Genomic DNA, 23718 nt, shown 5'->3' with positions numbered 1-23718 from the left:
TCCGGAAATCGTCTTATACGCCGGCATATACGGTATTTTTGTGAGCCCTCTGATAATCCCTGCAATTGTAGCAGGCTGTCAATCTGGTTAATAAATAAAATTTATTTATTACCTTAGGGTTTCCTGCCTGAGCAGGGGGTTGGACTAGATGACCTCCAAGGTCCCTTCCAACTTTATTATTATTATTATTAAAATTAATCAAACAATTGCCCAGTCTCGACTTTCGGGATACCTCCCCCAATGAGTATGCCCCATTACCCATATGATACCCCCCCAAGGAAGGAATTAACACTATTTATACAATGCAGCTGGTATGCCTACTTGGACCTAACTTTCCGAGATATGTCGTAACATTTTCTTTGCTCTCTGAGTAGGAAGACCAGACAGGAAACATGACCAGATGAGCTAATTCTACTTCACTGTAAGGCTACATTAATAAAATCTTGCATGTCTGAAAGTACAAATCTCCCGCTAACTCCTTTACAGCCTTTGAACTGCCCCTTTGCATCCCTTCTAAGCTTTCTCTCCACACATTATACAGCTGCGGGCTATGCCTTCTCTTATCTGACTGTTCCCTAGGCAGCCGTTTTTCTCCCCTGACTCTCAAGGTCTTTCTCATAGATCATTGCTAGTTGTCACGAGGCTGTCTTTATCTTGTCCCCAACGCTTGAGGGAGAGAGAAAGGCTTAAATTATCCCTTGCTGTACAATAATAAAGTTGTCTTTTTTCCCTGACACTCTCCAATGACAGTCTCCAGAGAATAAAAACTGCTTGGCTTTGTCATCCATTTACCCTGAGGGAAGTCACCGGTGGCTTTCAATCGCACCTGGTCTGGAATGTGACGACACAACTACAGGTAATCCTCAACTTACAACCACAGCTGAGCCCAAAATCCCTATTGCTCAGCAAGACGGTTGTAACGTGACTTTTGCCTCATTTTATGACCTTTCTTACCACTGTTCTTTAGGGAATCACTGCAGCTGTTAAGTCAATAACATGGTTGTTAAATGAATCTGGCTTCCCCCTTGACTTTGCTTGTCAGAAGGTTACAAAAGGTGATCGCAGGGACACTGCAACTGTCATAAATACCAGTTGCCAAGCATTCAAAATTTGATCACGTGACAGTGGAGAGGCTACAACAGTCATAAATGTGGGAAATGGTCATAAGTCACTTTTTCCAGTGCCATTGTAACTTTGAATGATCAGTAATGATCATAAGTCCACGACTACCTATAAATCATCATCATCATCCCAGGTCCTTGGTAAGGACTCGATAGGTAGACAAAATGCCATATCCAGTCTGAACATCTGGCTGACTGTGCGATGATCCATAATAATTACAACTGTTCTCATTTGGAAACCAGGCACCTCTTCCTCAGGAAGAACAAAACCCCCTAACTAAAGAAATAAAAGAATTGAAGCAAAGAATAACTGAGCATCTAGAACAGCACAAAAACAACAAAATAAGGCTGCCTGCATTGAAGCTTGTTTCAAAGAAACAGCTAGCACAAGCATTAAAAGATGCAAATACTGCAATATCAAGTATAAGCACCAATTCACTGCAAGAAACAAACCAACTAATGTACAGCACAGCTGCAGTTATAACAGAATACCTGGGATGCAAAATCAACAAAGAAGAAAAACAAACAAACAGTGCACCAGAAAAATGGAAGGTTAGACTAGAAAATAAGATCAGCAAGTTAAGATCACATGCAAGCAAGCTAGAACAGATGAAAGAAAAGAAGCTGAAGAACAAGAAGACCAAAGAATACCTAATCAAGAAATACCACTTAGAAACAAGGAAGATCAAGGAAGCACTGGAAATAATAAAGCAACAAATAACAGCTATAGCCAGGAAAATCAGTAGATATGAAGCTCGAATTGCAAACTATAGGCAGAACCTCCAATTTCAATCCAATCAGAAACGTTTCTACCAATCCATCAATGGAGAAACTGCAAGGAATCAGTCAGTACCTGACAAGGAAGAAACAGTGCAGTTCTGGAAGCAGATATGGGATAACCCAAAGAAATACAACAAGGATGCGGCTTGTTTAAAAGAGGTGGATGCAAATAAAACAGAAGTTGAAATGAAAGAACTAGTAATAACAACAAAAATGGTAGAAAAAAGAGCAAAGAAAATCAAAAATTGGTCAGCACCAGGTGAAGATGAACTGCATGGGTTTTGGTTGAAACATCTAACTGTTATACACCCACTCATTGCCAAGCAGTTCAACAATATACTACAAGGAAGAGAAATTGAAAAGTGGCTAACAACTGGGAAAACCTACCTAATAATGAAAAATCCAGCAAAAGGGGCAACACCAGGTAACTACAGGCCAATTACCTGCTTACCAACAACTTTCAAATTACTAACTGGTGTGGTAGCTGATGCAGTACAACAGCATCTAGTTGAAAACAATCTCTTTCCACCTGAGCAGAAAGGAAACCGCCCCAATAGCAGAGGAACAAAAGATCAACTCCTAATAGACAAAATGATCTTGGAAAACTGCAAGAGAAGGAAGACCAACCTGAATGTGGCATGGATTGACTACAAAAAGGCATTTGACTCTCTGCCACATGATTGGATAATCAAGTGCCTAGAAATAACAGGAGTCAGTAGAAACATCAGAAAATTTGTGCAAAGATCGATGGCACAATGGAAGACACAGTTGCAGATCAATGGTGAGAGACTGGGAGAGGTTAATATCAAGAGAGGAATATTTCAAGGAGATTCATTATCACCATTACTATTTGTTATTGCACTGTTTCCTCTGTCAACAATACTGAATAACTCAGGACATGGCTATCAAACATCAAAAACATCTGCCAGACTATCCCACCTCCTTTATATGGATGATCTGAAGCTGTATGGAAAAACATCATCTGAAATAGAATCGCTGCTCAACACTGTCCGTATATATAGCCAAGATATTGTAATGGAGTTTGGCTTGGACAAATGTGCCACACTTACTATCAAACAAGGAAAAATAATGAAAACTGAAGGAATCAAGATGCCCCACGAAAATAACATTAAGAGTCTGGATGAGGAAGAGTACTACAAATACTTGGGTATCCTTCAAGCTGACAACATCAAGCACACTGAAGTCAAGAAAAAGATTAGAGGTGAATACATCAAGAGAGTGAAGAAGATCTTAAAATCCAAACTCAATGGAGGAAATACCATAAAGGCAATCAACACCTGGGCAATCCCAGTTATTAGGTACACAGCTGGAATAGTGGACTGGACTCAAGCAGAACTAAAAGCAATGGATAGGCAGACCAGAAAAATAATGACAATGAATCATGCCCTTCATCCACGCAGTGACATTGATAGACTTTATCTACCAAGGCAAATAGGTGGGCGTGGAATGCTACAAGTACATCAGATGGTTGAAGAAGAAAAAATGGCTTTGGAAGAATATCTGAAGAACAATGATGAAGATGCACTGAAATTAGTATATCAGGAAGGCTTACTAACTACTGGAGAGACCAAACTGGCCTACAAGAAAGACCAAATGAAGAACAGAATAGAGGCATGGGAAGACAAAGCACTACATGGCCAATACATGAAAAAAATAGCTGGGAAAGCAGATAATAATAAAACCTGGCAATGGCTAAGAGCAGGAAAATTGAAGAAAGAGACCGAGGGACTAATTCTGGCTGCACAAGACCAAGCCTTAAGGACAAATGCATACAAAGTCAAAATTGAGAAGACAGCAACAGACAGTAAGTGCCGCCTATGCAAAGAAGCTGAAGAAACAGTGGACCACTTGGTAAGCTGTTGCAAGAAGATTGCACAAACTGATTACAAGCAGCGGCATGACAAAGTAGCAACAATGGTGCATTGGAAGATCTGCAAAAAATATCATTTGCCTGTAAGCAAAAACTGGTGGGATCATAAAATAGAGAAAGTCATAGAAAATGATAAAATTAAACTGCTCTGGGACTTCAGAATTCAAACAGACAAGCACCTGCAACATAACACCCCAGACTTAACAATTGTCGATAAGAAAGACAAAAAAGTCTGGATAGTGGACGTGGCAGTGCCTGGAGATAGCAGAATAGAAGAGAAAGAACTGGAGAAGATAACAAAATATAAAGACCTACAAATAGAAATAGAAAGACTGTGGCAAAAGCAAGCAAGGGTAGTACCAATAGTCATAGGCTCCTTGGGTGCAATCCCAAAACAACTGGAGCACCACTTGAACACCATTGGCATTGACAAATTCGCTATTAGTCAATTGCAAAAGGCGGCCTTATTAGGAAATGCTTCCATCCTGCGACGATATCTGTAATACCATCAAACATCCACATCTGCCTATCCCAGGTCCTGGGTAAGGACTCGATAGGTAGACAAAATGCCAAATCCAGTCTGAACATCTGGGTGACTGTGCGATGATCCATAATAATAATAATAATAATAATAATAATAATAATAATAATAATAATAATAATAATGATGATGTTGGAAGGGACCTTGGAGGTCATCTAGTCCAGGCAGGAAACCCTATACCATTTTAGACAAATGGCTGTCCAGTCTCTTCTTAAAAACTTCCAGCGGTGAAGCATTCACGGCTTTTGGAGGCAGGTTGTTCCACTGGTTAATTGTTCTAACTGTCAGGAAGTTTCTCCTTAGTTCTAGGTTGCTTCTCTCCTTGCTTAGTTTCCACCCGTTGCTTCTTGTCCTGCCTTCAAGTGCTTTGGAGAATAGCTTGACTCCCTCTTCTTTGTGGCAGCCCCTGAGATATTGGAAGACTGCTATCATGTCCCTCCTCATCCTTCTCTTCATTAAATTAGACATACCAAATTCCAGAAACCGTTCCTTATATGCTTTAGCCTCCAGTCCCCTAATCATCTTTGTTGCTTTTCTCTGTACTCTTTCTAGAATCTCAACATCTTTTTTACATCGCGGTGACCTTACTAATGGGCGCACTTCAATATACGCATATAATGCTTCTACTAGGTGAGCTGTACTGGTTGCCAGTTGACTTCAGGTTGCAATTGATGGACATCTCTAAAGCCGTTCATGGCTTAGGATCTCATTATTCACAGGGCCATGTCTCTCTAAGTGTCTCCAGTTGTCTCTCTTTGTCTCATAAGATCCAGTAGAGTCAGCATGCTCTGAGTCTACTCAATGAAGAAATGTCACTCTTATGGATCCTGGAGGAATGCCTTTCTGTTACTACGCCTGTCTTCTGAAGCAAAAGCAAACTACCCCACCCACATGTGTAGAGCAGGGACTTGGCAAACTTGGCAAATTTAAGACTTGTGGACTTCAGCTCCCAGAATTCCTCAGCCAGCCCTAGCTCATTAGTTGAATTTGGGCCAGCCCCTCCCTCTCAATCCAAGACCCAATCAGATGGTGTGGGGAAGGGGCTGGACTAGACATGGGAAACCCAGGTTCTAGTCCCCTTTCAGCCTCAAAAGCTCATCTTTTGAATTTGGGCCAGCCCCTCCCTCTAAGCTCAAGAGCCAATCAGGTGGAGTGAGGAAGGGACTGGACTAGGTATGGGAAATCCACGTTCTAGTCCCCTTTCAGGCTCAAAGCTCATTGTCTGAATTTGGGTTAGCCCCTCCCTCTAAGCCCAAGAGCCAATCAAGTGGAATGAGGAAGGGGCTGGACTAGACATGGGAAACCCAGGTTCCAGTCCCCCTTCAGCCTCAGAAATTCACTGGCTGAATTTGTTTCAGCCCCTCCCTCTCAGCCAATTAGATGGAATGGGGAAGGGGATGGACTAGGAGTGTGTGGGGGGGGGGACTGAGGTTTTAATTCCCCCCTTCCTCTTTGCCATAGAATCTTCCAACGAATCTTTGGGCCAATCTATTCTTCTCAGCTTTAGACTGGGAAATCAAAAAGCATCCCAGAAGAGGATAGGGGTTAACCACTCCTGAAAATTTAATCGAAATTAAAGTAATTCAATTTAGGTATCAACTTCAGGCAGTGTTTAAATCGAATAAATTAAATTAAAATGTTGTCAAGACAACTGCAGGCACCTGTTGACACACAGTCACTAGGAATCAAGACTGCCTCAGAAGACGACAACAAGAAACAGTAGCTGTAAAAAAACAAACAAACAAAATGCGGAAGCTGGTTATGACCAAGAACAGAGGTTTGTGAGGCAGTGAGGATCCATCTAGTTGTTTGCAAATGGAAAGATGGCATGTGTATGTAAACACTTCAGCCATTTAGAAAAACCCAGAGGCAAAAAACAAAAAAACAAAACCAGCCTTCTGAACATTTGGTGGGGTGGGGAAAGAAAATCACATTCCTCTCTACGTGTGTGATATGACATCCCCACTTTGGATTTTTCACTCAGATTGTTCGCTGTAGAAGGGTGAATACCACATTCTTTTCTTTTGAAGAAACACAGCCAAGGAGACTTAACAGAGTGGCATGATCTGCTTGCAAATATGGTTATTAAGGAACATAAAATGCAAAAAGGTCTATTTGGTTGGTAGGTATATTCATTCCTTTAGTTATTAACTTGATACATGGCCTCTTCCACTTTTACCAGGCAATTGGGGCTACATTCAGTAAAATGTTGATTAAGTTTTACCATTCAAACCAAGGAACGCATCGAATTCAAAAAGGAAGTTAGGCTGCCTTCCACAGTTAAAGGCTGCTCTTGAAACTTCATACAGCATTTTTTTTTAAAAAAGCATGGGGACAAGAAGAGTTTTTAACTATCTATTTAAAGCAGAGCAACGAGGGGAGGAAACAGCTGAACTATTTTTGCTAGCCCCCTTCAACTCAGCTGCCGAGTAAATTACATGTAGTCCTTGACTTGTTATTGTTGTTAGTGGCGAAGTCGTGTCCGACCCATTGCGACCCCCTGGACAATGTTCCTCCAGGCCTTCCTGTCTTCTACCATCTTCTGGAGTCCATTTAAACTCACTCCTACTGCTTCAGTGACTCCATCCAGCCACCTCATTCTCTGTCGTCCCCTTCTTCTATTGCCCTCAATCTTTCCCAGCATTAGGCTTTTCTCCAATAAATCCTTTCTTCTCATTAGGTAGCCAAAGTACTTGAATTTCAACTGCTTCTAAAGAGCAATCAGGGTTGATCTCCTCTAGGACTGACTGGTTTGATCGCCTTGCAGTCCAGGGGACTCGCAAGAGTCTTCTCCAGCACCATAGTTCAAAGGCCTTAATTCTTTGGCGCTCAGCCTTTCTTATGGTCCAACTTTCACAGCCATACATTGCAACTGGAACAACCATTCATTTGGTGACCTTTCAAAGTTATGACGTCACTGAAAAACTTGAGGTATGACCAGTCCTTGCACTTATGACTGCTGGAGCATCCCCACAGTCATGTGATCAATATTCAGCTGTTTGCCAAGCAGCATGTATTAATGACAATTCCAACAATTCATAGGATCATCATTTGCAACTTTCCTACCCAGCTTCCAACAAGCCAAGTCAATGGAGGAAGCTGAAATTGCTTAACAACCATGTGATTGACTTAGCAGTAGTAGAGATTTGCTTAACTATCATGGCAAAAAGATTGTAAAATGGGGCGTGCCTCACTTACCAGCCAAGAACTACCAGTAATGAAATATCTGCAAGAAAACACCCAAGCTCAGAGAGCACCAAGGATTTCACAGTTCAACCCTGAGCTACAGAGATTCTCTTTTATTGGAATATGTTTCCCCATGTTTGAACTGATTAATTGGATTGTTAGTAATTTGAATAAATGGCGTTTCATAAATTTAGGCACCCAGACATAAACAAAAGGAGATCACATGGCCCCAGGATACTGCAATGGTCATAAATAGGAGTCAATTGCCAAGCATCTGAATTTTGATCATGTGACCATGGGAGGGGGATGCTGAAATGGTCGTTAAGTGTGAAAAATGGTCATGAGTAACATTTTTCAGTGCTGTTGTTAACTTTGAATGGTCACTAAATGGGCTGTTGTAAGTCGAGGACTACCTTTGTTTAGAGCAGGGGTAGGCAATGAGGTGGCTGGATGGAGTCACTGAAGCAGTAGGTGTGAGCTTAAATGGAGTCCAGAAGATGGTAGAGGACAGGAAGGCCTGGAGGAACATTGTCCATGGGGTTGCAACTAACAACAAAGGCAACCTTGGCTCTTTTATGACTCGTGGACTTCAACTCCCAGAATTCCTGAGCCAGCATGGCTCAGTTTGGAAACCTCTCTCTTTCCCCTCAGCATGGCTGGCTCAGGAATTCTGGGAGTTGAAGTCCACGAGTCATAAAAGAACCAAGGTTGTCTACCCCTGATTTAGAGCAAGCTGGAGTCTATGGGATTTTCCCAGAGCATGAAAACACAGAGGTTTCTTCCCTCTACCGGAAATCACATTCTCTCATGGAATATGACAGCCATGGTTGACAGTGGGGCAGGTGGACAAGATTACCTCATTTCTCCTTTCTCCTCCTCCCCATCTCTTTCCTCCCCCACTCCGAAGGCTTCTGATAGGGGGTTGGATGTCTCATCCTGGAGATTGGAAATGATCTTCAGCAGGGAGAGACCTTTGGAATCAGACCAGGATCTACAAAGTATCCTATAAGCAGAGGCCACATTTTGCTAATTTATCCCATTAATATAATAATCCTCTTTCTAAGAAAAAGGCAGGTGAAAGTGTGTGTGTGTGTGTGTGTGTGTGTGTGTGTGTACTCAGCGCACAATTTTGCAATTGGGAAACCTAATATCTTGACCCTGAGAGCAGTTTGTTGGGTAATGAATGAGCGCAAGAAAAGGAAATCCAGCTGACATGAGTGGCAAGTATTTTGAAGCTGCGTTTCTTTTCTTTTACCTTCATTCTTTATTTATGCTTTCTTACAGTTACCATTAATAATTAATTCCCTGTATATTATTTGCAGCTTGGAATTTAGTACCCGTGTATGGCTTGTTTCCTCTCAGTGGTGTCAGAAAAAGGAGAGACCTTTCGTCACGTGTAAAGGGGCAATTCTTGGCCCATGGGGATGAAAAGGAGATGCTGGTTGCGGAAGACGTCAAGGGTAACTTGTAGCTCTTCCCGTTGCTGAATCAGGCCACCGGGGAGCAGGGACAGGGTTGAGGGCAACCTGTACAAAGGGATGACAACGAGGAAGAGGAGGGTCAACCTATTCTCCAAAGCACCTGAAGGCAGGACAAGAAGCAACGGATGGAAACGAACCAAGGAGAGAAGCAACCTAGAACTAAGGAGAAACTTCCTGATGGTTAGAACAATTAACCAGTGGAACAACCTGCCTCCAGAAGCGGTGAATGGTCCAACACTGGAAGTTTTCAAGAAGAGACTGGACAGCCATTTGTCTGAAATGGTATAGGGTTTCCTGCCTGAGCAGGGGGTTGGACTAGATGACCTCCAAGGTCCCTTCCAACTGTATTATTATTATTACTAGAAGCAACAGATGGAAATTAATCAAGGAGAGAAGCAACCTAGAACTAAGGAGAAACTTCCTGACGGTGAGAACAATTAACCAGTGGAACGGCTTGCCTCCAGAAGTGGTGAGATTTTAAAACTGGAGGTTCTTCAGAAGAGACTGGACAGCCATTTGTCCGAAATGGTATAGGGTTTCCTGCTTGAGCAGAGGGTTGGAGTAGAAGACCTCCAAGGTCCCATCCAACTCTGTTATGCTGAGAATATTCTTCTTAAATTCAGTTCGAGATGAGCTTTGAAGCAATCGGACTTAGAAGAAACAGGATAGAAAAGTGATAGTTTTGCATTTTGGTATTGGAGAGACTCTTGAGAATACAATGGATAACGAAGAAAACAAAGGTACAAATGACCAGGCTCAAATTATCGTGCTTTGGGAACATTATTCAAAGACCTACTTTTCTGGAGAGCCCATAATGCTAGGAAGGGAAGAGTAGAAGAACACAACCAGTAAATGGATGGACTTAACAGCAATGGATGCTGGAAGGAGCAGTTTTAAGACAGATCACCACCTGTAGAAAATGTCCCCATGTGGTTGCTAAAAATTGGCACCACTTGATGGCATATGATCAAAAATTAAGCAATGCTTAATTCCTTCAGTTTGTTGCAACCTCTTCTTGCAACCATTTGTCTTCAGCATCAAATATGATGCACTTGAGTGGGGGGCTTCCCATGTAAAAAAGATGTTGAGACTCTAGAAAGAGTACAGAGAAGAACAACAAAGATGATCAGGGGACTGGAGGCTAAAACATATAAGGAACGGTTGCTGGAATTGGGTAGGTCTAGTTTGATGGGGAGAAGGACGAGGAGTGACATGATAGCAGTCTTCCAGTATCTCAGGAGCTGCCAAAAGAAGAGGGAGTCAAGCTATTTTCCAAAGCACCTGAAGGCAGGACAAGAAGCAATGGATGGAAACTAACCAAAGAGAGAAGCAACCTAGAACTAAGGAGAAACTTCCTGAGGGTTAGAACAATTAACAGTGGAACAACCTGCCTGCAGAAGCTGTGAATGCTCCAACGCTGGAAGTTTTTAAGAAGAGATTGGACAGCCATTTGTCTGAAATGGCATAGGGTTTCCTGCCTGAGTGGGGGGGTTGGACTAGATGACCTCCAAGGTCCCTTCCAACTGTATTATTATTATTACTATTATTATTATTATTGTGTACCTTGATAACACACCTTATACATATGTACCCACATACACTTCAGAGCACTTTTGATATGGTTGATCTCCTTGACGTGTGCATATTTTATACGCATTCACAAACATTAGTCAAAATGTTTCATTGTGGCAACAATAGTCCCACTTGAGTGTTGAAGGATCCGAAGGATTATGAGACATTCACACAATTGTTTTTGCCATGGTTGTTAAGTGAATCACTGCAATTGTTAAATGAGTCATGCGGTTATTAAGCAAATCTGCCTTCCCCCATTGACTTTACTTGTCAGAAGCCAGCTGGGGGGGAAGCAAATAGTGACAGGATGCTGCAACCGTCGTAAATACATACCAGTTGTCAAGAGTCCTGAATTTTTTTGAGAAAATTTTACTGATTTTCTAGTTTTACATTTAAATTTTTAAAAAGCAAGGTGGCGGCTGAGTTAATCAATAATTCAATAACATACAAGTATCTTTAGTACAGATCTCAAACTATTACATTAAATATTTCTTCTCTTTTCCCCTTAGTATTTACTGTCTCATATTTAAACTAATACAATTCTTATTATATCAATTAAATAAAAATAACTTTCTTACATTTATCAATAATTTTTAGTTTGTACATATCCTAGTTATTTTAACATTCCATCTTTGTAGACAATCAATGTCCTAATTAGTTTTTCCCAATTTTTAGTTTCCCTTTAATATTTAAATTTAACATTTAATATTTATAATTTCCAAGTTTTAAATAACCCCAATTCCCTTTATCATAATTCATCACAATGTTCAGGATACACGTTTTATCTATTTGAATTTTCACCATCTTACATCAGCTAATTAATAATACAATATAATATTCTTATTTTCTGTTAATTTCCAAATATCTTAAATTTAGTAACCAAAATTTCTCTTATTTCAACATTTAATACGTCCTCTCTTTTTCTCTTGCTATCTGCTATCTCATATTTAAGCTAATAGTTTTTATTATTACAGCTAAGTAAAAACATATGTATTACATTCATCAGTACATTTTTAGCTTATATATCTTAATTACCTTTACATTTAACCTTTATAAGCAATAAATTATTTATCAATATTCAAATTTAACTGTTCATATTTATAATCTCAAGTTTTAAATGACCAAAGTTTTCTTTTTCTGTCCCGAATTGTGATCACATGACCATGGGGATGCTGTGACAGTCATAAGCAGGGGGTTGGACTCGATGACCTCCAAGGTCCCTTCCAACATCAACATCATCATCATCATCATCATCATTATTACTACTATTTTAATTGGCTCTTGTAGTGCTGTTGTAACGTAGGTCACTAAACAAATGGCTGTAAGCCAGAGACTACCTGCATTTGATAAGTTCTTTTGACTAGACCAGTATTTCTCCACCTTGTCAAGTTTAAGATGGGTGGACTTCAATTCCCAGAATTCCCTAGCCAGCATCCACCTATCTTAAACTTGACAAGGTTGTGAAACACTGGAGTAGATTGATTAAATCCTTGTTCAAAAACTCCCAACAGACCACAGGAAAGATCCATCAAGGTAGAAAAATAAATAAATAGCAGACAGCCCAGCACGCAGCTTCAAATAACATCCAAACAGATTTTTTTTTAAGGAACTCAGAAGCACCTGGGAAGATCAGAAAGTCGACAAAAGTCCCCCACAATATTTCATCATGGGGGGTTGAGCATTACCGGCAGAGGAATCAATTCTGTCTAGAAGATAAATCAAGCTACTCACATACTTATCATTTTGGACTATGCTTTTCACTTACCCAGAACGGAGAGAGGGAGGAGGTAGCCAAGCAGGAACCAGCAGCCAATATCTTGCACTAGCTGGACCATCCTTAATCTGGAAGAATAGAGAGGGGGAAATGTGAATCTCCAGTAGCCCAAACTGTTCTCTTTGTACATATTTTTCCTTCCCTAAATACCCCTCTTTCTTTCCGTCTCTTTTTCTACCCGGCATTGTATTTTCTTCCTTCTTTCCTGCATTGCACATCTCTTTCTTTTTTCCTTCTTGAACTTCAAAATGTTCTTTTACTCCCTCCCTCCATTGCCTTATTCCAGTGGCGGCGAACCTACGGCACGGGTGCCTTCAGAGTCCTCTCTGTGGGCACATGCGCCGTCGCCTCAGTCCTAAACCTACAGCTGGGTTTTATAAAGCCTGTTCACTTTAGGCCTCTGCCGCTGTGTGCAAAAAAAAAAAAAAAAAAAAAGGTTCAATCAGTCAATTTCAACTTCTCGCAGGAAAAAAAAGATCTTGCAAAGTTGGAATTGATTGATTGATTGAACTTTTTAGTGCCACCCAGTCTGCCATTACCACCGCAGCCACGCCCACCCAATGGGCCACACCTATCCAAAGGGCCACACCCAGCCAATGGGCCACACCCACCCGGCACCCGACAATGCATAAGTGGGTTTTGGGTTGCGGTTTGCGCACTCGGTCTCTAAAAGGTTCGCCATCGCTGCCCTATTCACTCTTCCCTTCTTCCTTTCCTTTCCTTTCCTTTCCTTTCCTTTCCTTTCCTTCCCTTTCCTTCTCTTCCCTTTCCACATCTATTTACTCCCTTCCTTTCCCTTCCCTCCCCTCCACTTTCACATCTATTTATTCCCTTCCCTTTCCTTGTCTCCTTTCCTTTCCTTTCTTTCCTTTCCTTCCCTTTCCACGTCTATTTACTCCCTTCCTTTCCCTTCCCTCCCCTCCCCTCCACTTCCACATCTATTTACTCCCTTCCCTTTCCTTGTCTCTTTTCCTTTCCTTTCCTCTCCCTCCCTCTCTTCCTTCCTTCCTCCCCCCTCCCTTCCTTCCCTCCCTCCCTTCTTTCCCTCCCTCCCTCCCTCCCTTCTCACCCTCCCTCCCCTCCCTCATATGGTTTTCTTTTATCCTTCTCCTTTGTCCTGCTCATTACTTTCTTCCATGTTCCTCCTCACATTCCTCCTTTATTTTCGCCACCCCCCACCCCCTTCCCCAACCATCTCCTTATCCTTCCAGCCACAGATGCCCAGGCTGGGTGCTTCCTGTTGCAATCCCATCCCTCCTTGGAAGGAGCCATGGATGCAAATGGACTTCTTAAAACAAGCCAACCCATCCCCCAAACTGTCCTAAAGGACTGAAGGGCATAATTCTTGCCTCTAGCTTTCAGCAGCATTTCTTCCACTCTGGAGAGAAAAAAAAATATGAATAATAGTAACAATTAAAAAGAAAATCTGTGTCACGTTTCACAGCCAGGCAAGTATATCCCTCCTAGCTTGATCTCTACCGGGAGGTTATTTCAGAAAACAGCAGCTTCTCGCATCAACCCTCCAAATGTCACGAAAACCTCTGAATAATAAGTTTCTCCATGGAGTCCTTGGTGCTCCCTGAGGTCAGTTGTTTGCTTGCAGACATTTCATTACCCAACTAGATAACGTCATCAGTGCTTGTGAGTGTCGGGCTCACTTCCTGTTTATATATAGTAGTTTGCCCTGCCAATGTTGGTGAAGGTAGTTTTCTCCTTGGTAGTTCCCTGATTAGGGTAGTTTTCTGCTTGATTGTTTGTCTGGCGTTAATCCTTGCTTATCTGGGTATTGGTTGCTGGAGAGGATATGTTCTGGTCTTTCTGTTTCCTTCCTAATTTTTTACTGACTCTTTTGAAGAGTATGTAAATGTGGTTTGTCTCTATAGAGATCAAGGAACTAACAAGAAGAATCTCACCAACACCACCAAACACTGGCAGAGCAAACTACTGTAATATAAACAAGAAGCAAACTCCACATTCACTAGCCCTGATGATGTTACCTAGCTGGGTAATGAAACGTCTGCAAGAAAACACCCGAGCTCAGAGAGCACCAAGGACTTCACAGTTCAACCCTGAGCTACAGAGATCCTCTTTTATTGGAACATAGTTCTCTGTGTTTGATTTGATCATTTGGATTGTTAGTGGTTTGAATAGATGGTCTTTCATACATGTAGGCACCCAGCCATAAAAAAGATGTTGAGACTCTAGAAAGAGTGCAGAGAAGAGCAACAAAGATGATCAGGGGACTGGAGGCTAAAACATATGAGAAATGGTTGCTGGAGTTGAGTATGTCTAGTTTAATGAAGAGAAAGACGAGGGGGGGACATGATAGCAGTATTCCAATATCTCAGGGGCTGCCCCAAAGAAGAGGGAGTCAAGCTATTCTCCAAAGCACCTGAAGGCAGGACAAGAAGCAATGGATGGAAACTAACCAAGGAGAGAAGCAACCTAGAACTAAGGAGAAACTTCCTGACAGTTAGAACAATTAACTAGTGGACAACCTTTCTCCAGAAGCAGTGAATGCTCCAACACTGGAAGTTTTTAAGAAAAGACTGGACAGCCATTTGTCTGAAATGGTATAGGGTTTCCTGCTTGAACAGGGGGTTGGACTAGATGACCTCCAAGATCCCATCCAACATCATTATTATTATTACTATTACTATTATTATTACTATTATTATTTATGGGTTTAAACCATCACCCTAAACTATCCAAAAACCAACTGGCAACCAGTGCAGGGTTGAAAACTGTGGTGTTGTATGCGCCCAATACTGGATGCTAAAAAAACAAAACAGACTGCTGCATTTTGGACCAACTGAAATTTCTGAGTCATCTTCAAGGGCAGCCCCAAGTAGAGTGCTCCCTAGTAGTCCAACCAGTATGGTGACAAAAGCATGAATTAGTGTTGCTGGGTTCTCCTCCCACCGGAAAACAGCAGAGGTTGAATGTGCCAAAGCTTGTGCTAAACCTGAATTACAGCTCTTCTTTCTATCCCTGCCTCTCAGTTTTTCCAAAATCAATTATAAGCGTAACCGAGAAATATTTACTTTTGAAGGAATTAAATGAACCGCAGCCTTTTTTCATTAGATAAGCCTATATGTTGGAATTTGAAAGCAGGGGAGAATGTATCTTTCCTCTTCATTCATCAAATTCATGAATCCCCTACTGGGCTCAGGTGTGCCGGTGCTATTTCTCTCCCAGGAAACAACTTCCCTCCTCAGATTTAGATGGCCCCAGCCCTGCTGGGTTTCCAGAAGGCATTAAAGGCCTAACTCAGTGATGGCGAACCTTTTAGAGACCGAGTGCCCAAAAACCACCCCCCCACCCCGTACCTGCTCTGCCCTGCCCACTGGGCCACCCACCAACTCCATGGCCCACCACAGATCACCCAGGCAGCCCAGCAGCGCCATGGCGGCTACGCCTCCGCCTATGCCCCACAGCAGCATCTGCGCGCGACGAGGTGCAAGGGCAGAGTCTTGTCCCCGCTGCCCGGCTACCATGTCCTTGGCTGCGCTGCTTCGCGTGGGCCGCGCCCAGGGGCAACTATCCTCTGGGAGGGCTGCTGGTGAGGAGGGGGCTGTGGGAGGAGGCGGGGCTGGGGAGATGGTGCGTGTGCCCACAGAGAGGGCTCCGAGTGCCGCCTCTGGCACCCGTGTCATAGGTTCGCCACCATTGGCCTACCTCTTTCTCACTTATTGGGCCTAGAAGGTTAAGTGGTTCTGATATGTATGCTTTATGACAGAGGTCCTCAAACTTGGCCACTTGAAGACTTGTGGACTTCAACTCCCAGAATTCCCCAAATTAAATCCTTTGAGTCATGTTCAGCTCCTGGGTGTCTTCATGGGCAACACTACCTAATTTGGGGGGCAATTGTTGACAGATTTTATTTATTTATTGCCCATCTTGAATGAAGCTTGCTGGCTGGGGAATTCTAGGAATTGAAGTTCACGCCTCTTAAGAGTTGCTAAGGTTGAGAAACACAGCACTGACAATTTAAAAAAGACCCCAAATTTTAACATTTGGTAAGATTTTAAAAGGGATCCTAGGTCACCATCTGATAAAATGATCAATACAAACCAAAATACATCTGATTTATTTGTGTATCTATATGAAGGGGTACAAAGCTTCAAATATACCTTCCACCAATACTATTAGGTGAAGATTACAAGTAGACCTTGACTTACGACTACAAGTGAGCCCAAAATTTCCATTGCTAAGCAAGATGGTTGTTAAGTGAGTTGTGCCCCATTTTATGACTTTTCTTGCCACAGTTGGTAATCGAATCACTGTTACCTCAGTGACATGGCAGCTAAGTGAATCTGACTTTCCCCATTGACTTTGCTTGTCAAAAGATCTCAAGAGGTGATCACATGATCCCAGGGCCCTGCAACAGGCGTAAATACATGCATCTGAATTTGGATCATGTGACTACGGGGGAATGCTGCAATTGGTCTTAAGTGTGAAAATGGTCATAAGTCTCTTTTTTTTCAGTGCCATTGTAACTTCAAATGGTCACTAAACAAAATGGGTGTAAGTCGAGGACTACTTGTATGGAACTATTTAACCTGGCGGAAGAATGCAGAAGCAGGGGAAGGCAGGAAGAAGAAAAACACGACTGACTCTCCATGGTCCACGGTCTCTTAGCAATGCGATTCCTCCTTCCCATCACAGCTAATTATTTCTGATGGCAAAGCTAAGATGTCTCCCAGTCTGGGAGAAAGTCAAAATTTGCATTTCAATGGAATGGATCCAGGCATTCAAGTGTGCAATAATGTCTCACTGATTTTCCCTTGGGGAGGAAAGGGAGGGGGCTCGCCCAAAAAAGATTCCTTGCAAATCTCTGTCTTCAGCCTGTCCTTCCCCTCCCAGCCAAGAGAACTCTCTGGTTCAATGACAAATCGATAACTGAGCAATCCACAATAAATGACAAAGGAGGAATTATAAGCACCCAAAACGATGCTTTAAGTAGCAGATGGGCCCAGATTCAAATATCTTGATTTCCTGGGTTAGAATTGACCAAACAATTAACCAGCGGAACAACCTGCCTCCAGAAGTTGTGAATACTCCAATGCTGGAAGTTTTTAAGAAGAGACTGGATGGCCATCTTCTGAAATAGTATAGGGTTTCCTGCCTGAGCAGGGGGTTGGACTAGATGACCTCCAAGGTCCCTTCCAACTTTATTATTATTATTATTATATCTCTTGGCCTAAAACTCCCTCACAGGGAATTGGGAGTAGAAACCTACGACAGTTTGCTTAGTGACCACTCGAAGTTACAATGACACTGAAAAAAATGACTTATGACCATTTCCACACTTATAACCGTTGCATCATCCTTAGGGTCACGTGATTTACATTTGGATGCCGACTCCCATTTATGACGGTCGCAGTGTCCCAGGATCATGTGATCCCCTTTTGAGACCTTCTGAATGCAAAGGCAATGGGGAAAACCAGATTCATGTCACAACTGCGTCTAACTTAACAACTGTACTGACTCACTTAACTGTGGCAAGAAAAGTCGTAAAATGGGGCCAAATTCACTTATCAATTGTCTCACTTAACAACATAAATATTGGACTCAGTTATGGTCGTACATTGAGGACTACCTGTAGGATGGGGAGGAGAATAGAATAGAATAGAATAGAATAGAATAGAATAGAATAGAATAGAATAGAATAGAATAGAATAGAATAGAATCTAGAAGGGACCTTGGAGGTCTTCTAGTCCAGCCTCCTGCTTAAGCAGGAGAACAGATATCATCTCAGACAAGTGACTGTCCAGTCTTTTCTTTAAAACCTCCAGTGAGGGAGCGCCCACAATTTCTGGAGGCAAGCTGTTCCACTGGTTGATTGTCCTCACTGTCAGGAAATTTCTCTACGTTGCTTCTCTCCTTGACCAGTTTCCAACCATTATTTCTTTTCCTGCCCTCTGGTGCTTTGGAGACTAGTTTGATGCCCTCTTCTTAGGTGGCAGCCCGTCAAATACTGGAACACTGCTATCATGTCACCCCTATTTCTTCTTTTCTTTAGACTAGCCAAACCGAAGCCCTGCAGCCGTTCTACATATGTTTTAGCCGCTAATGTTAGTACCTGAATAGTGGAACAGCCTGCCTCCAGAAGCAGTAAATGCTCCAACACTGGAAGTTTTTAAGAAGAGACTGGACAGCCATTTGTCCGAAATGGTGTAGGGTTTCCTGCCTGAGCAGGGGGTTGGACTAGATGACCTCCAAGGTCCCTTCCAACTTTACTACTATTACTATTACTTAAGATCTGTAGCAAGAAATGTCATAAAGTGGAGCAAAAAAAAATCACTTCACAACTGTCTTGCTTAACAATAGGAATTTTGGGCTTTGCCGTGGCCCTAAGTCAGGGACTACCTGTATGTGTGTTCTGACAAGAGAGAAGATTTCCTCCACAAAATAAGGTCAGTCTAGATCAGGGGTGTCAAGCTCAATTTCACTGAGGGCCACATCAGCATTGCGGTTGCCCTGGGGGGGGGGGCTGGTGTGTGTGGCCAGAGTGGGTGCAGCCTACTGGGTGGGTGTGGATGGAGTGGGTGTGGCCTACTGGGTGGGCATGGCCAGTTCTACATCATTCACGTCAAGGGTGCCTGTAGGGGCCTGGGCAGGAGTGGGACAGATCTGAGGGTCGCTGGCAGAAGGGGGTGGGACCGGGGCAAGTGCCAAGGCATGGTCCACCGGGGCAAGTGCCAAGATGGCCACCACAAAATTGTACATTGGCTCCTGGCTGGTCGGTCTGGGCCAGGGCCAAAGCAGTGGGGGCCATTCCCTCACTGTTTCCAGGATGGCTTTGCGGGCCACATGAAACCACTTCGCGGGCCGCATCAGGCCCCCGGGCCTTGTGTTTGGCATGTCTGGTCTAGATGGCCTTCAGGACCCCTTCCCATCCTGGGATTCTACCGTAGGTGAGACTGGCCAACCCTGGCATGACGCAGAGCCCCAAAACCACAGGATGGACTTATTCCATGGCACCTTTGAAAGAACGAGAGGAAAAAGCTTCCTTAGCACAGCTGTGCCGGCTGGTGCTCAACCTTCTGTTTGCTCAGCTAGGAGGCCTGGGGTGCCAAAGCGGGTGAGTAAATAGCCCATCTTTTATTTAAATGACAAACATTCGCCTCCGCTTTTTCAGCTCTTCAAATGGAGACCGTGGAGTAGATTAGGGGTAGAATCAATTTAAACCATCCGCTAGGCTTACAAATTTGAAGGTGGTTCCCCCCCCCCTCCAATATTGTTTCTGGAACTTCCCCGAGGCCACTCATGGAACAAGAGTTTAGCATAATTCTTCTTTTCTCTTCCTTCCTTGTCACTAATCCTACAGCCTATCCAGCCCTCGCAATATGTTCGGCTGAGGAGTAAATGTTGTTTGTGTGTAAATGTGTGTTTGCGTGCATCTCTGTATTGTTTTATTCGTCAGTGAAGGCAAATTAAAAAGAAGCACTGAGGAACGAGGCATCCACAAACAAGAATGAGTTAGAAGAACAAACGGGGGGGGGAGGGGAATGATCAAAGGAACTTCTCTGAGCATTTTGTGTTTTTTTGTAATTAATTTTATCTTGCAAGGAAAACCCATACTTGTTCTGCTGAGCTAATAGGAGATTCAGGAGAAGCAGGCATCATCTACCAAGGGATGCAAGTCAACTTTTACTTGAGAGTTGATTTGATTCCAACTAAGTGATTGTCCAGCAGGAGAATTGGTCCAGAGCATGCAAGAATAGTCGATAGCAGGGGTAAGCAACCTTGGCTCTTTTATGACTCGTGGACATCAACTCCCAGAATTCCTGAGCCAGCCATGCTGAGGGGAAAGGGAGAGGTTTCCAAGCTGAGCCATGCTGGCTCAGGAATTCTGGGAGTTGAAGTCCACGAGTCATAAAAGAACCCAGGTTGCCTACCCCTGGTCTATAGAGTCTTTAAGGCTTTAGTGATCAGTACCAACACCTTAAATTGTGTTTGGCAGGCAACTGGCAGCCAGTGCAGAGTACAGTACTGTGCACCTTGTTTGGACTTTTAGCTGCTGCATTTGGACTACAAATACTCCTTGAGTTACAACCATAATGGAACCTGTCCACCATGATCATAACTTGTGACAGTCATAATTCAGGTCATCCACATCACCGACTGATTTTACAATTTTTTGTGTGTGGTGGTTATTAAGTGAGCACCACAGCCATAAAGTGAACTCCTGGTTTGCTATGGGCTGGTTTTGCCAAAAACTGGAAGTAAATGCTGGTTTTTTTGGCAAAAATGTCATAAAATTCAGTCATGTGATCACAGGACGCTACATTCAGCCATATATGTGGTCATATGACACCGGGTGGGAGAAAACAGCCTTCATGATTTGGATTCAGGTCCTATGTACTCCCAGAGGGGTCCATTGTAACTTCGAACAGTCACTAAGCAACTGTTCATAAGTCAAGGACTATCTATACCAATGAGAAGCATCTTGGAGACAGGATCGAGGGTTTTGCAAATTATGACAGCAGCATAACCCCAATGCAACCCAAGTTCTACCCCTTTTGCATGTGTGTGAGGTCACGTGCACCTATCAAAGGAATGGAGTTTGTATTGCAACGATGCAATCTTAATTTTGTCATTTTGACAGAAGCCTTTTTATCTTTGAAAAAGGTTCCACACACCCATTTGCACTGTTTCAGGTGACTCTGAGGATACAGATTAACCCCCAAGTGGCCTCAACGACGCTCATATCCAGATGACTGCAAAGAATATAAACCCTTCCATTCCCTACCAGTCAGTTAGAACTGAAGAAACCTCTCGAATGAGAAGTGAAATGAAAAAAAAAAAACAAAAACAAAAACCAAACCCCAAGACAGTCCAGTTGCCTTTTGGAAAAAGCATATATTTGGGCCTTTGGTTCCATCACATGACCTTGGCCCTGGCTCTGGAGCTTTCAACCCCACGTCTGAAATCTTGTGAGACTTTGCGCAAAATCACTGGGCTCTCCTAAGACCTTCCACGAGGGATCATGTGCATCTTACAAGGCAGCTGAAATTTCAGCATTTCTATGAGAAAATTGAGAGTAGTCCAGCAGTATTGCAAGAAATTATATAATAATAATAATAATAATAGCCTCCAATGAGGCACTACCTTGACGTGGTTGTGGGGCTTGTGTACTCTGAGGAAGATGAGAGCTATGCCAGAGGTTCAACCATACTGGACAGGTCTCATCAGAGGAGTCAGACAAAGAGTGTCTCTCCCATAAAAAGTATGGTGAGACGTAAATTTCAGAATGCCATACCAGCTCGGATGTCGCCCGGGTTAACAAGGTCCGCGCTAGATATTGGAGTTCCTGGATATCTGGTGAAAAATGGGTTACAGGACTAAGGACTGTTGGCTGAGCAACCAGGGCCAGCAGCTGCAGAACTACTGGAAGAAAAGGTGTTTACCCGTCGCAGATACACAGTGATGGACCATAGTGATATGAGCTCCTTGGTTGCAATCCCAAACAACTGGAGCACCATTTGAACACCATTGGCATTGACAAATTCGCTATTAGTCATTGCAAAAGGCGCCTTACTAGGAACTGCTTCCATCCTGCGACGATACCTGTAATACCATCAAACATCCACATCTGCCTATCCCAGGTCCTGGGTAAGGACTCGATAGGTAGACAAAATGCCAAATCCAGTCTGAACATCTGGCTGACTGTGCGATGATCCATAATAATAATAGTAATAATAAAGTTGGAAGGGACCTTGGAGGTCATCTAGTCCAACCCCCTGCTCAGGCAGGAAACCCTATACCATTTCGGACAAATGGCTGTCCAATTTCTTCTTAAAAACTTCCAGTGTTGGTGCATTCACCACTTCTGGAGGCAGTGTATACAGTATATATAAATATATTGGGTACGGGCTTTCCTGGCTGATATCTGTCAGGCGGTGGTGGGCTTCAGAATTTGGTAATTATGGTCTAGAGAAGAGATGTTCTAACATTTAACTGACAACTATGTCTGGCATCTTCAGAGGCAACATAGCCTAGCAACCCAAAGATGGCTTTAAAAAAAAAAAAAGGCAACTGGGACTTTGTTTTTCCTTGAAGATCTTTCACTTCTCGTCCAAGAAGCTTCTTCAGTTCTGATTCAGTTCTGACTCAGAACTGAAGAAGCTTCTTGGATGAAAAGCAAAACAAGTCCAATTGCCTTTTTTTTTTTTTTTTCCAAAAAAGCACCTTTGGGACAATGATGACCTGGATGATTAAGAATCTCCATAGTCATAGCCTACTATCCAAACCACAGGCAACTGAGCAAGGACTAACACGGGTCCTGAGTCGGATTGGCCTGAGTGGAAAGTGTTTTAAAGCAATCACCCCTGAATCTGGAAGAGCTTCTCCCTCCCCCTGTGCAGTCCTAGCAAGGTAATTGTGATCTTTTGATTAACGATTTGCGCTTTTCAGGAGGGCTGTGTTGCTAATGGCATTTTAAACCAAAGCGTAAGTTGCTATGAATCTAAACAATAGAAAATATGAATAGATGTGCAGACACCTTCTCAGCCCTGCCAACTGGAAAAACATTGATATTGCCACCTTTCTGGTGGAAAACACACGGAAACCTTCACTTCATTTATCAGCATAAGCGACTGTCTTTCGCTCCCTCCCTATGGCCAACTCTACAGATTAAACACTCTATAGCCAAGCCTGTGATTAATAAGATGCAGCCTGGCTTTTTCCTCTTTTTTTTTTTTCCTGACTGTTGAAAAAAACTGCACAAGGAACACAATTCTCTGGAGGAATGAAGTCTTAGACCAGTGGTTCTCAACCTTTTTAATGTCGCGACCCCCAACCGGTTGTAAGTCGAGGACTACTCAACCGGTCGTAAGTTGAGGACTACTCAACTGGTGCAGCACCGTTTGCAGAATGGGACTCAGCAGGGCAGAGACAGCCTGGACAATTCCTATTGGCTTTTGAAAGCCAATAGAATTAGACTCTATTCAAGAGAGTCTATTCTATTGGCTTTCAAAGCCAATAGAATAAAAGGGAGTAGCACAGCTAAGGAAAAGGGGAAAAAAATGGCGGACTGCGTTGTTTGGCGACCCCCGTGAAATGGTCGTTCGACCCCAAATGGGATCCCGACCCACAGGTTGAGAACCACTGTCTTATGGGGAACGAAAGCTCCCATCAGCCCTGAACCAGCGGGCATCTGAGCCCTGCGTAATTTCTCCCGTAGATTATACCGATAGATAAAATTAAATTAAAATGAAATAAAATGCCCCATCATCATCAACAACTCATTGCTGGCCAGCTTGGATGTGGGAAGACAAAGGAGAATAGAGGGAAAGCATATCAGGAGGAAACTTAAAAACTTGTGTTGAGGGTCACCTCCCCCTCCACAGATTGGCTCAGCTACA

At 43.0% G+C, this 23718-nt stretch overlaps 1 protein-coding gene across 1 annotated transcript in view; it reads right to left on the bottom strand.

The window, feature by feature from the left end:
* The window catches only part of LOC120296894 (neurocan core protein-like), a 69973-nt gene that overhangs the window by 22856 nt on the left and 23399 nt on the right, over positions 1-23718 (bottom strand). The window contains exon 2 of the mRNA XM_039318937.1: positions 12338-12414. Within this exon, the coding sequence (XP_039174871.1) occupies positions 12338-12407 (70 nt within the window). The 5' untranslated portion in view covers positions 12408-12414. The remainder of the gene's footprint in view (positions 1-12337; positions 12415-23718) is intronic.

Source organism: Crotalus tigris, unplaced genomic scaffold, assembly GCF_016545835.1.
Source record: "Crotalus tigris isolate CLP2741 ecotype Arizona unplaced genomic scaffold, ASM1654583v1 scf7180000021690.217554, whole genome shotgun sequence".
In the NCBI taxonomy this organism is placed as follows: Eukaryota; Metazoa; Chordata; class Lepidosauria; order Squamata; family Viperidae; genus Crotalus; species Crotalus tigris.
Note: the sequence above shows the minus strand (reverse complement) of the source record. Positions and strands in the feature narration are given on the sequence as shown.